Consider the following 12,418-nt stretch of genomic DNA (forward strand, 5'->3'; position numbering starts at 1 on the left):
TCTGCCTGCTGTCCAGCCGTGCTGCTAAATCCTCCTGTCCTGTGTTTGGATGATATTTTGCACAAAGTCCCCACTGGCCAATTATATACAAGCATCATGATAATTGAACAAGTAGAAAATAAATAAAGTATCACCACCTACATAGCATGAGTATGAAGATGTAGGATAGCTCTATCTTGCATGCAACTGGGACAGTCTTTCCCACTAGCATTTGGAAGTATTTGTTACTTAATGTGCTTGCTGCTGGGAATGTACTCTGCCGGTTTGAGAAGACACGCAGGCCCCAGCAATTTAAACCGTGCTGTCAGCAGCAGCGCTGGTTTCCTTGTAGCTAACAGGGTCCAACCAGGGAGGATCTGTAGACCCTGCCCTTTCTCCTTTGCTCTGTTTGAATCAGAACAGGATTTGGCTCCTGACCTTATTTGACCCTGCAGCTACAGTGATTCATACTGTGCCCTCGGGTGTTTCAGAGGAACTCCGTAAGCAGGCGGCTATTGACATCAGTATTTGGCCAGCACTCTCATTTTTCCAGGTGTGCCTTCCTGGTTACAAAGGTTGAATTTCAAGGTACATTCCCACATGATGACAGTGTCATCTGTCCCAATTGTATCTCTTCTAAAAGGGCATTTTTTTGTCCTGTTGTTTTTAATTGTTATGTATGGTTAATTCCTACTCAGTCAGTAGCACACAGGATGATTCATGTTCCCAAATTCACTGGACACTGAAAGTCTAAATCTGTTATCCTTTCAGAGAGGGGAATATATTATAAACTGTTGAATTTTGTATCAGAGAGCAGCGGTGAATAGAAATGATAGGAGAATTCTAAATTCCTTCTATATGCTTCCTAACACTTGTGATCAGAGACTGTAATAAACAGTAAGAGATCAGGCTCATTATTCTAATTGTTTTGTGATAAGAACACATTCTTCTTTTGGTATAAATAGCCATTGCTGCTATCACAGCAACGCGGATTTGTGGCAGCTGAGAATGTGGCCTCAGTGCAAACCCTGTGCTTTCTTCCCGTGGCATACTTTTGGAAACAAATGTATTTTCTTGGATTAGAACTGTTTGTGACTTTGAAAGCCGCTGAATACCTTCAGTTTCAGTGGAAGTCATTAGAAATTGAATCCTTTGTGGGGTTCATGCTCATGACAGTATTTAGGCTTGTGCAGCAGGTCAACTGTATGAACAGAGCTTAGACAAATACATAGATCCTGAGATGCATGCTTTCCAAAATCAGGGTCTAATTCATGCCTATCCTTCGAATTTGACTTGAGATCAAATATGAAATAGTGCAGAAAAAAATATCTAATTCTGGCAATTCCCATTCAGTCAAAAAAACCCCAACCCAACTCTTTAACGACGTTGTGGGGCTTTGCTGTTATTGCAGGTGCCAAAGGCAAGCAGGATGCAGACTGCATTATCAGAGTTAGCACCAAACTTGAAGGTGCTTTATCAGATTATGAATGAGGTGAATGATAAACTAGGGTTGAGAAGCTGGCTTTATGTGACTGCTTAATAAGAAGAATTCCCTAGTAACTTACTTCTCATCTATCAAAGTTAAGTTTTTTACTCTTAGAACAGATTATTTGTAATAGATGTTTCAGTGGAGGTAGGGGCAGAGGACCATTACTCTATTCCTCTTTTAAAGAGAAATAAATAGCCCTGAAAGTAGGTAGTAAATTTTTACATTATAGATTAGGCAATATAGTAAAAATAAACTATACAGTAAATGTAGGGGCAAAATTGAGTAGTAAATTCTTACTACAAGGTGCCTTCCTTCTTCCCTTGTAAATTACTTAATTTCCTGCATTCAACATGCCGGTTCCGTTCCCGCACCCACCTTGCATTAAGAATCAAAATGAAAACCATCAGCTGCAGCAGTCTATCATTTTGTGTTTCCAGTGGAGATAATTTAAGTATAACACAGTGACATTGAATATTGATAGAAAGATGACAGACTGTGATTAAAGTTTTGTGCTGGCTAAAATAAATGGCTGGAGGATTGAAGAGAAAATGATAAAAATATTGTTCAGTATTGTGTGGTATCTTATTTTTTAATAACACTAATCAAATGTCCATTATTGGTTTTAAGCACTAGAAAGTTCTTCCTCCTAGTTCTTCCTCCTTATTTTGAACATGCCTTTCAGAAAAGAAAAAGAAGAAATAAAATATATACATTTCACATAAAATACAAGGTGTTAGTTCCGTCCTTAAGATGCTGATATCAGGGTTTTTTTTCTATGGGCAAGGGAAAGATGTCATGATTTTTAGCAGATTGTTTTTAGATTTCAGTTTAGATTCTAATCCTTCACTATCCTGGATACTGCAGGTAATGCTTTAGCGTGAGGGGATATTTATTTTTACATGAATATTATTTCTTATTTGTTGTTATTAGGCTCTTCTTATGAAAAATTCTGAATGTCTTAATGGGAAGGAGTTTTTTAAGAAATTTTTTATGAAGTCAGTTCAAGTTAATAGCATTTGAAAAGTCTGAGAAAATTCCATAGGAATCTTAGAATCCATCCGTCATAATAGAATGCATTTAACCATTTTTTCTTAATTATACAATTTATAGAATTGGTAGTGTAACCTTATTATGCATATGTACAAAATGCCCAAAACTGATTTAAGGCAGTAATGTGAGAATGTAATGAATCTTCATGTGAGAAAAATTTTGACACATTATATATAATTTAGATTTTCTTTGTGTGTGTGTGAGAGAGTGTGGAATTTATGGGAGGTGGTGCAACTTATATTTGGTTCATCACTTTGTTTACTTACAGTTATTGCTGTAAAACATAGTGCCTCCTGAAATCAAAATCTATGGAACGAGAGAGAAAAATGGAATTCTGGAAGGAGATCTGATACACTGGTCCCACTTGCAGTTGGTCTGGGGCAGTGATTTGCTTCCAGCCCTCCCTCCTAATGCACGATTTGTCTTGCCTTCTGCACTAAAGGCTGTATTCTCAATAATGTATCTCAGCTGCTGATAGAAATCATTCAGCTACAAATCCGAAGTCGGAAACCACCTACACTCACAGCTCCCCTTTGTTTATCCTGCTTTGACAATTTGGCACACACATTGGAAAACTCTGTCCCTCATTTTGTAGCACTGTGAAATATATGATAGTTACATGGTATGTTGATTTTTCTTCAACGTCCCTACCATTATGTTAAAAGTATTTATACAAGTTAAAAAGGCTTATTTCCTTCATATATGCATGTCTTCACACACATACATCCACCTTCACATACTATGAAGTTCTACACATGAGGATAAAACACAATTAAAATTGCTTACAAATAGAACATACTATAAACATAACACGTAATTTCGATGTTCTCAGCTAGTTAATTCAATAATGCAGCATATGCTTATTCTGTGCACAATCTTCCATAGGATCTCCATTCAAAGACGTGACCTGGAACTATCAGAAGTAACAAAATGGCAGTTTTACCTGCTAGATAACAGCACAGGACAGAGGGGAGGATAGAGGCAAGGAAGGAAAGAGTTCCATTTTCAACTGAAAAGAGTATAAAGACCTGTAGAGGTTGTCCCTGCAGAAATACACTGTTCCTGGAGTGAAAGTTCAGAAAGGGGCAAGGAGAGATGTGAAAGCAGCAAGGTCCATGCAGCAGACAGCACCATTCTGAAGGAGGTTGTGCAGCGTTTGAGTGGTGGTGTTCCAGTGTGGCATTTTTCCTTCCAAACTGGTTTTGTTACACTTCAGCTCCATTCTGTAAGTGTTGTTTTTACTAGGTGTCTACAGTGTTAAATATCTCAGATGAACAGGTGTCTGCTGGTATTTAGGTTTCTCCAGTAGGACACATATGAAATTTGGCAGAAGTGGGCAAGGAGGGAATTGAACTGTTACTCTTCTTTTTGCTCACAATGCCAAGAAGTGATAGCTCCTAATCCCAATATAATTTAAAAGAGTGAGGTGGGTATTTTCTGGCAATACCATAGAGGATAGATCACTCAACAAAGATTCAGGAGACCTGGCTCCAGTTACTCTGCCTGCTGCCCCTCCATCTGCTAGATCCCTGAGGAGAGGAGAATGCTATAGCCACCACATTGAGGGCTGGGCTGGTCATGTATTTCCTCAAATCTGTCCCTCTCTGCACATTTGCCTTTGGTCCTGGGATGCTGTAGACCCATGACCATGCATGAAAGTAACGTCTACATCTCTGTGCCGCACTGTCATGTACTGTCTGGGTGTGCTGGATGTCTTTTGGGTAGGACTATTGTGCAGAGGACTTGTCTGTGCCTTATAAAGTTTAGATATTAGAAAAGTCAGCCCAGAGCAAAATATTTACATGTCAAAAATGTAGGGGTCTAGAATTTAGATGGGGATTGTGAGGATTGCATTCTTGGGCTCTCGTGGTTCTGTATTCTCCAGTAGGTCAAACACCACATTTAAAGAGGGTCAGCTACTTGTTTTCTAGATACTGTTGTATGTTTTATAAGGGAGAAAGCAAAGTCAGAGAAACAAATTGTGCCTGAGAAAAGTATTGCAAGCTTCAGACTTTGCCTAGGAGTTCTAGCTGGTCTCCAACGTAGGTGTTAGAGCAGGTTGTCATCTGACAGGGGTGTGTGGAGTCTCCTGACCTCCTAGCAGCAAGTCTTGTTTTTACATGGAGAAGTGCAATAATAGTGCTGAACAGCAAACAAGTGTTGTCAGTGAGCTTTGAAATAAGGGAGTAGAAAGAATGTCTCACACACTGGGGGACAACCACATGATCAGAACAATATGAAGTCAATTCATGAGATTTTTGCCTCCTGAGGAGATTGGAGAGAAAAGACACAATGCAAGGAATTGAATTGTGAAATTGAGGTTATATGAAGGGGTTTATAGGATTAGGGAGACTTGCAAGAAGAAAAAATCAAATGGTTTTGATTTCAGATATTTAGAAAAGGTGATTGTCTAGTGTGCAAGTCAAAGAAAAAAAAAATTTGGTGTTCAAGCAGAGTCAGGGTTTTCTTTGCCCCTTTTCCTGCACCTTCTTTGTTCTTTCTTTGTTCATCAGCAGAGAGCTGTGATCTGATGAGCCCTAGCTGTACTTTTTCCCTTATCAGTCTGCCAGTGCACACCAGCCAGGCAGGGAAAACAGGGTTATGTGCCCCCCTCTCCTTAGAACCTCATTTGACCCACTGATATGAACATTGTAGTCCTTGGTTTGTTCAACAGATTGGTTGTAGACATCTTAAAATATAACCGCTGAGGTTAAGGATCAAGAACAGATCAGGCTGGAAACATTTTAAAAAGGACAGGAGCAAAGCATATTCCTGAAGTAGTAAATACTTGTTAAATGTAAGAAGGCCCATTAATGCATGACAGTGAATTAATATGATAAACCAAATCAGAGGGGTGGATTTCTGCTAACAGTAGAGCCATATGATTGCCTGCCTTCCTCTAAGTATTATTATTCCATACTTTCTTTTGCTTGCCTCCGTTCATTGTATGGCTGTTGCCTTAAGAAAAGGCAACAAAGACATAACTAAATGTAGCATAGGAAGAGCTATTTCCTTCCCTGTGGTGCAAAATATAAATAGAAGTTACCAAAATACAGAAAAACTTTCCCTAGTTTGTAAAATAAATCAACAAAGAACGGGGATATAGAGCGAAGACTTTTAACTTGCATTGCCATTTTCTGCAAGCCTCAAAACTTTCCAATCATTTTAATTGTAATGAAAATCCCTGTTGTTTCTGCCAGAATATTTTTGTTCATTTCATTTGCTTTCTTGCCAGAGAAGACTGTCTTTAGGGTCAGTGAATGCAGTGTTAACATGTGTGCCAGGTACTGGGAAAAGGTAAGTACATGCTTTCCTGAATATGCACCTTAGCGTGGCTCACCTATTAGAAGTTGTCCAGAGTATTTCTTCTTAGTGATAGTTCATTTCCCCTCATAAGTTAGCTTTTGTTTATGCAGTTTCTAAATAGATGTCTTAATACTTTTAGCTTCAGTCTCACTCCCTTAGCTTTCAAGAAGTGGCTTCTTACAGGGTTTTCCCTTAAGGTAAGCAACAACTTCTGTCAACATACAGTGTTGACCTCAGGGTGTTGTAAACCATTCTTACCAATTCACTCACCAAGGGACATTCCTAAAAACTAGAGATGATGAGATTTATCTTCCCCTGTTGATTACGATTTTCTTTTGAGGAGATTTTGGGGGATTTGTTTTGTTTAAGTAGGGTTTAATATGAAATCTTTTTACTATTTTTACGCAGACATGTTTTCATTTAGGCTATAATGTTCAGGAACTGAATGTGCCTTTTGTATGTCTGCAGAGTGCTCAATAGGAAAGTGGTGTTCTCGTAGTTCCAGTTAGCACTATAAATAGCTTTAGAATAACATTGTGCTGAGACCCACATAGACAGTCCCCATTGATATCTCTGGGAATCTTGTAAAAAGGCGGAAAAGCTATTTTCTTTGGACTTCAAGGAATAGGGAGAGAATCCTTGCTGGGTATGACTCTCGACATGAATTTCACCCAACGTTACATGCAGATTGAAGATATCCTCTAGTTTCTTTATACCCTCTCATCTCCAGTGTTGTTTCACAGAAAACTACTTGAGAGTTGGTAAAGACATCTGCAATTACAATTTCAATTGCCACTTTATGAAGAGAACTCAAGGATAAACCTCTCTGTTCCACATTCATTTCCTCCTGTCCATAAATAGCTGTTTCTCTGACAGCTCTTTCATCATCATCAACTTGACCTAATCCAGAATTCTCCCTACTGTGTCCTTTTGTGTTGCTGTGGATGTCTCAGCCATTCTTCAAGTCAAGTTAGACCTGTTTTTATAGATACTCTCTGCATAGTATCCTTGATATAAGACCTGTCCCAGCTATCCATCCAGCTAAAAAAATGGATTGAGTATTGTATCTTGCTTACTTCCATTTCCCTGGCCGTGACTTGACAAAAGCAGTCTTGCCCTACTCTCACTCATTCAAAGTGTTGTTGCCACTGCAATGACTGTTCTTTCCCTTTCTTTTCGCTTTCCTTCTTTTTTCTTTTTTTTAATAATTTTAATTCTGAGTTTCTGATCATTTCACTTTGATTTTCTCCACTGGTTCCCTCTGTCCTGTCACATCAAACATTACTAACCTTCAATGTCAAGGCTGCTCACAATTGTTTACCACCTACTCAGTCTTTTTTTTTTTTTTTTTTAGTATCAAAAGACTGATTTCCATCTACAGCTGTTAAACCACATTGGTATCAATCACTTAGACATTATGTTTTTATAGTAGCATCTTTTGCCTTTCTATCATGATTCCTTTATAGAGGGATGGAGATCTTAGATATCCACTGATGTATTTCATTGGTATCCTGCAAGTCCTTAAAATTCTCATTCACTGTGATATCTCAGTGTGCTTGACAGTGAACACTGATCAATTAGTTACTGATGTAACTAAGTCAACTTTTGTACTGTAACTAAAGTGCCATGTTCAGTCCACTGTCGTCTCAGTGTTTCTTTGAACATCCTCGTCTGTATCCTAGCTCTTGTTGCTTGTTTTAAACGTTAAAGTCTTTCTGATAAAAGGGGGGTCATCATAATCTGTTTGGTGTTTGTACAAAGCCTGGCATTTTGGACTCATAAGAACTCTGCCGCTTGAAAGTTCCCACCTTAGTAGGTGATTGAGGTGTACTTTCATGTTTCCGAGTCATATAAATGGTTGATGGGTTGGGATTTGTTGTGGCTACCAGCAAATTGTTCCTGGCACCTCCATTGAACTTTCCACATATACCAGTTTGATAGTAACATAGACAGGTGTATAACCCCTAGAGGTTGATACATCATAAAATATTTATAAGTATAGGAATAATGTAAAATCTGATCCAATCTCAATCCATCATTTTGAAAAGCTGCATACCTGAAAAAACTCCTCATGTTCAGTACAGGCATCCACACAATTTTGACTTCTTGGAGACAACAAATGCACTTTTAGCGTGGATTGAACATGAATAAACCAAACTCTGAAATTCAACTGAGCTTGATTTTACACCTGATGTGAAAGCTAAAGATTTTTGCGTGCTGGGGACAACATAATTTTTAATAATTATTTGGTATGTGTTTCTGTGCACAAAGCTATTTGCACCTTTCAAATAATTTTCATCTTAAAAGTGGGTTTGAAAAATGCTTCTAAGCACTGAATTTCAAAATACAGAATAAAAGATGCAGAGTCCTTGGGCTTAGGTATGTTCAGAATATCCAAGTATATGTGCATTCACTGATTTCAGCTGAAAAATTCAGTAGAACATCTTAGTATCTTAGTTCAAGTTGTATCAGAGTTTTACAGATACAATGTTAAAAAAAAGATGTGCTTAAAATAAAAGCAAGCTATTGGCGGTATGCTCAGTAATTGTTGATTACTAAAATGAGTGTAAAAGATGCAATCAAAAGCATGTTGACTGATGAGCTGAGTCATGGCTGAATAACAGCAGCCCAGGCACTGTTACGCTGTACTTTTATATATGCTGTTCATCTTCTCCACTGTGAGTACTGCATACCTCACTATCTCTGCCCTAGTTTTGTCAATAGAGCTGTTCATTAAAATGAATAGCCAAAACAAGCTATCCACTGGAAATTATGATTTAGGTCTCTAGTGCATTTTCTAAGCCATATATAGCTGCAAACAAACTTTTTTAAAAAAAAGAGTAAATGGGCTTATCTGTGTCTGCAGGGAAATGTTTTGACTGTGTAACCATGATGATGTGACTGACAAGTAGAGAAACAGTGGGGGTTATTTTATTTTTCTGGCTTGGCAAGTGAAATGCTACCTGGATGGAACACATAAGTGTAATCCAGTGAAGATTTTTCCCTTTCTAATTAGTGATACACTGAGCTCCTTGCGGGAGACCAATTTGTGGACCTCATGCTGAATATTGCCTTCACTAAACATATATACCGACTCTAAGCACAGATCAAGTAGCTCAGCTTCTGGAGCTTGATTTTTCTCTCAGTCTCAAAATAACTGCTGTGTGAATTCTATAGCTTGGCATCTTACAGAGTTTGTAGTGTTAAAAACATACCTTTGTTAGATTAACAAATTCATTGTGAGCAGTGCATCTCTTTTATCTTTCATTTAGAATAAAAGATAACCTGGTATTTAATTTAGTCAGAAAAGTTAAAATCAAATAGTTATTTTCCTTATTTTGGTCACTTATAATTGCTTACCATTATACAGCAAATGATATAATTTGAAGACCACTGTGAAAAAAATATTGTGGTTATTAGATAATAGCATTCAAATCTGTCTGAAAGTGTGTATTCCCATGGGAATCGGTGCTTCTGAGTCCTGTCCCAGGTTCTGCCACTGATCTGCTGCATTTTAGCAGGCAATCTAATCTTTGTCTTCCTTAGAGACAACATGTATTAAATGGAGATGTGACCACATCTCTTACGAGCAATGTGATGTTAGTACTCAGTATCTTGTTCTGAAAAACTGTCTATGCCTAGAATTCCCATTTACTTCAGTTGCAAATATCTATTGGATACATCTGTGTATCTACTGGATGCAGTATTGTAACTGGACATCTATGAGAGGCAATCAATGGATTAAAAGTATGAAGTTTGGTATTTCGAATTTCCAATACTTTTGGTTTTTCTTTGGTGGGATAACAAAGTAGAAAAACCCAAATCACGTTAGTGAGAGGTAAGGACAACACTCAAAAGCATAAGACTGAAGGAAAGGAAGAGTGTTATAGTCTAATTTGATTTGCCAGAGTTGAAGCAAGCACACTTCAGTCTAACAAAAAATTTAGTGTACATATTTTCCAAAAATTAGAGCTGATTCAGTGCAGTAAATAGTGTGATTGCTCATACATGATCTTCTACATGAAATTCAGGAAAACCACATGACTGCTTTTGGGATGATAGGCCTGTATGTCCAATAGCATGAGGGAAGCTCTGATTGTGATCTCAAGACCCCTAAACTTGTGTCCTGTCAGGAGAAGGTCACATGCAGCCAGTGTATGCTGTACAGTTGGAAGCAACATCTTAGCACAAAGGCTTTTTATGGCATCAGCTTTGTAATAGGGCCATAACTTTACAGCTTTTGAGTTTGAAATAGCTTGTGTTATCTGAGTATTTGAGCTGCTGTTGTTTTTTCATTGTTTTTATTTTCCTATCTAATAATAATCAGTCACCCCAGAAGTTACTTGAAATAGTAACTATTCTCCCTGAACTGTGGTTTTATTTTCTTTTGGCTTTTATTTCAGCTGCGGGAGCCAGCTGCTCCAAAGAGTGTGGGAAGCTGACTTGGAGGCCTGTCAGCTGTTGATCCGAGGCTTTCAACTGAAAGAAACCAGTTGCTGTCTTTCTGAGGAAGAGGAGAACCAAATGGAAGAGATGGAGATGACTGCTGACTGCCCATCTGATTCTGAGAAAAGAAAAGAAGGTCACTTTCCAAAGGGCACGCAGTGGGGCACTTTTCCCTGCCCCAAACACAGCGAGCTAAAAGAGGTATTGGAAGTATTCTACAGCTGCATTTCAAGCAATACTGCTGGTTTTCCTTTTGAGAGGAGGAGTTGAATCTGGGTGACGGGTCAGCAGGGCAGGTTAAGTATGAACTGGGACATGAATAAAATAGCTTATTAGCTTCTCAGAAGCCCTTCAACTGTTTGTCCTTTCACCATCAGTCTTTTTAAAATGTGGAAATTATTCAGGCAATGAATACGGAATGCACATCAGGATTTAAAGAAAAATGATTAAGTATTTAACATGAATTATCAGCTGTTCCTCATCTCACTGATGAGTTTCACTCCAAGTTAGTTCTGCTGACTTGTTAGCCTGGATGAATGTTAGCTGAAATGGGGAGAGAGTAAGTTTTCCTCCCCTAGTGAAATGGTCAAAGGCTTCCTTGCTCAGATGCTGTCAGATGCTCAGATGCTGTAGGCTTCCAGTGTCCAACAAATATTGAAAGGAGGAAAAAGTCATGAGGCTTAAAGGGTTTGACAAATTTCTTTGTAAGTTTTTGTGTTCTGCTCTGTCCTTGATTAAAAGTGTACAGCTACTTAATAATCCTTTAACTGCACTGTGAAAGTAATCAAGCTGTTAAAAAACTTCATCACCCAACTGCACCACTGTGACAAAAAAGCCCCTCCAGCAGGAGTTGTCAGTTTTATTACCTTGGAATTTGGTTGACAGAAATTAAAAGTGTGCTTAATCACACCTGATGTTAAGAGCCATTACGTTGAAAGCTGATGCCTAATTTTGCATTTATACTGGCTGAGACATAGTGGAAAGCAGACCCTTCCCTTACTGTAAAATCTGCTCTTGTTAGTGAAATTCTGCTTTTAATTTGGGCTAAAGTAGTACTTGTAGCCTTTTCCTAGGGAAAATGGTTTATGGACTGACTCCACAGAGAGAAAACTTGGAAATGGTCAGCTGTGGCTTTTGATACTATTTTTTTTCCTTTCATCCTCTCCCATCATATTCCTGATGAGTCTGCTGAAGTAATATGAACAGCTCTGTTGGTTATGAAAAGCTGTGCTCCCCTTTCAAAAGAGCAGCTGAGAAGCTCTGGAGGGTTTGGAGTTTTGTGACTGTTTCTGTAGCACTCTTGAGATTTGTGCTGTAGATGATCACCTATTTCATCCCTGCAAATCCAGATCGTTTCCCTGGAAATCAGGATTGCTATGCTAGCATGACATCTACGCAAGTGACATGTGGTGACTTCTGGTTCTGGAGAGAGGGTGCAGGACTCAGAGGGACAGGTTGCCCATATGTTTAATGGAAGAGGAAAGCATATTTGCAGTGCTTCCATTAAGCTCCTCCATCCGAACTTGCATTTTGATAATTTCCTCTCCGTCTCTATCAGCCATAGAGGGAACGTAGGGAGACTATCCACCTAACTTCAGCTCTTCATGTAGGTGCTTAAACTTTGTGGTATAAATGCCTTTGCGGGGGATCTGGCCTATTCTGGTACCCTGAATAAACTACATTTTGAGAATGTGCCAAAATCCATTCAGAAGCTGATGTGCAAATGTAAATGTGAAAAGTGCCCATCAGTGATGGACCTGTGGAGATATTCCTGCGTCTGTTCTGGCAGCACTCCTAGACTGACACACCTGAAAGAAAAAAAAAGAACTAGTTTTGTTAATATGAGAATGTTAATTTGTTTTCCAACTTTTAGGAGTTGAGCAATACAGCAACGTTTCATCACAGCTTACTCAGCTTGCCTTCCTCTGTTTCAGTGCTGCCTCCATTGAGGCAAAGTTATGCATCAGTGATGATTGCAACCATAAAAATACCCCAGCATATAGACTGCATTCTAGGTTCTGGAATGAGGGTTAGTCAGCTTGCTTTTATACTTTCAGGAGCTGGGATGTTTTCCTTGTTGTGGGGTATAGAAGTTTTACCCAAGCAAGTACACTTTAGGTAGTAAAGATGGTAGGATCTCAGTAGGAG

The 12,418-nt window shown here is 38.7% G+C and overlaps 1 protein-coding gene across 1 annotated transcript in view; it reads left to right on the forward strand.

Moving 5' to 3' along the window:
* The window catches only part of DISC1 (DISC1 scaffold protein), a 207,306-nt gene that overhangs the window by 172,483 nt on the left and 22,405 nt on the right, over window positions 1-12,418 (forward strand). The window contains exon 11 of the mRNA XM_074164698.1: window positions 10,228-10,471. Within this exon, the coding sequence (XP_074020799.1) occupies window positions 10,228-10,471 (244 nt within the window). The remainder of the gene's footprint in view (window positions 1-10,227; window positions 10,472-12,418) is intronic.

The sequence above is a fragment of the Numenius arquata genome, chromosome 2 (genome assembly GCF_964106895.1).
Source record: "Numenius arquata chromosome 2, bNumArq3.hap1.1, whole genome shotgun sequence".
In the NCBI taxonomy this organism is placed as follows: domain Eukaryota; kingdom Metazoa; phylum Chordata; class Aves; order Charadriiformes; family Scolopacidae; genus Numenius; species Numenius arquata.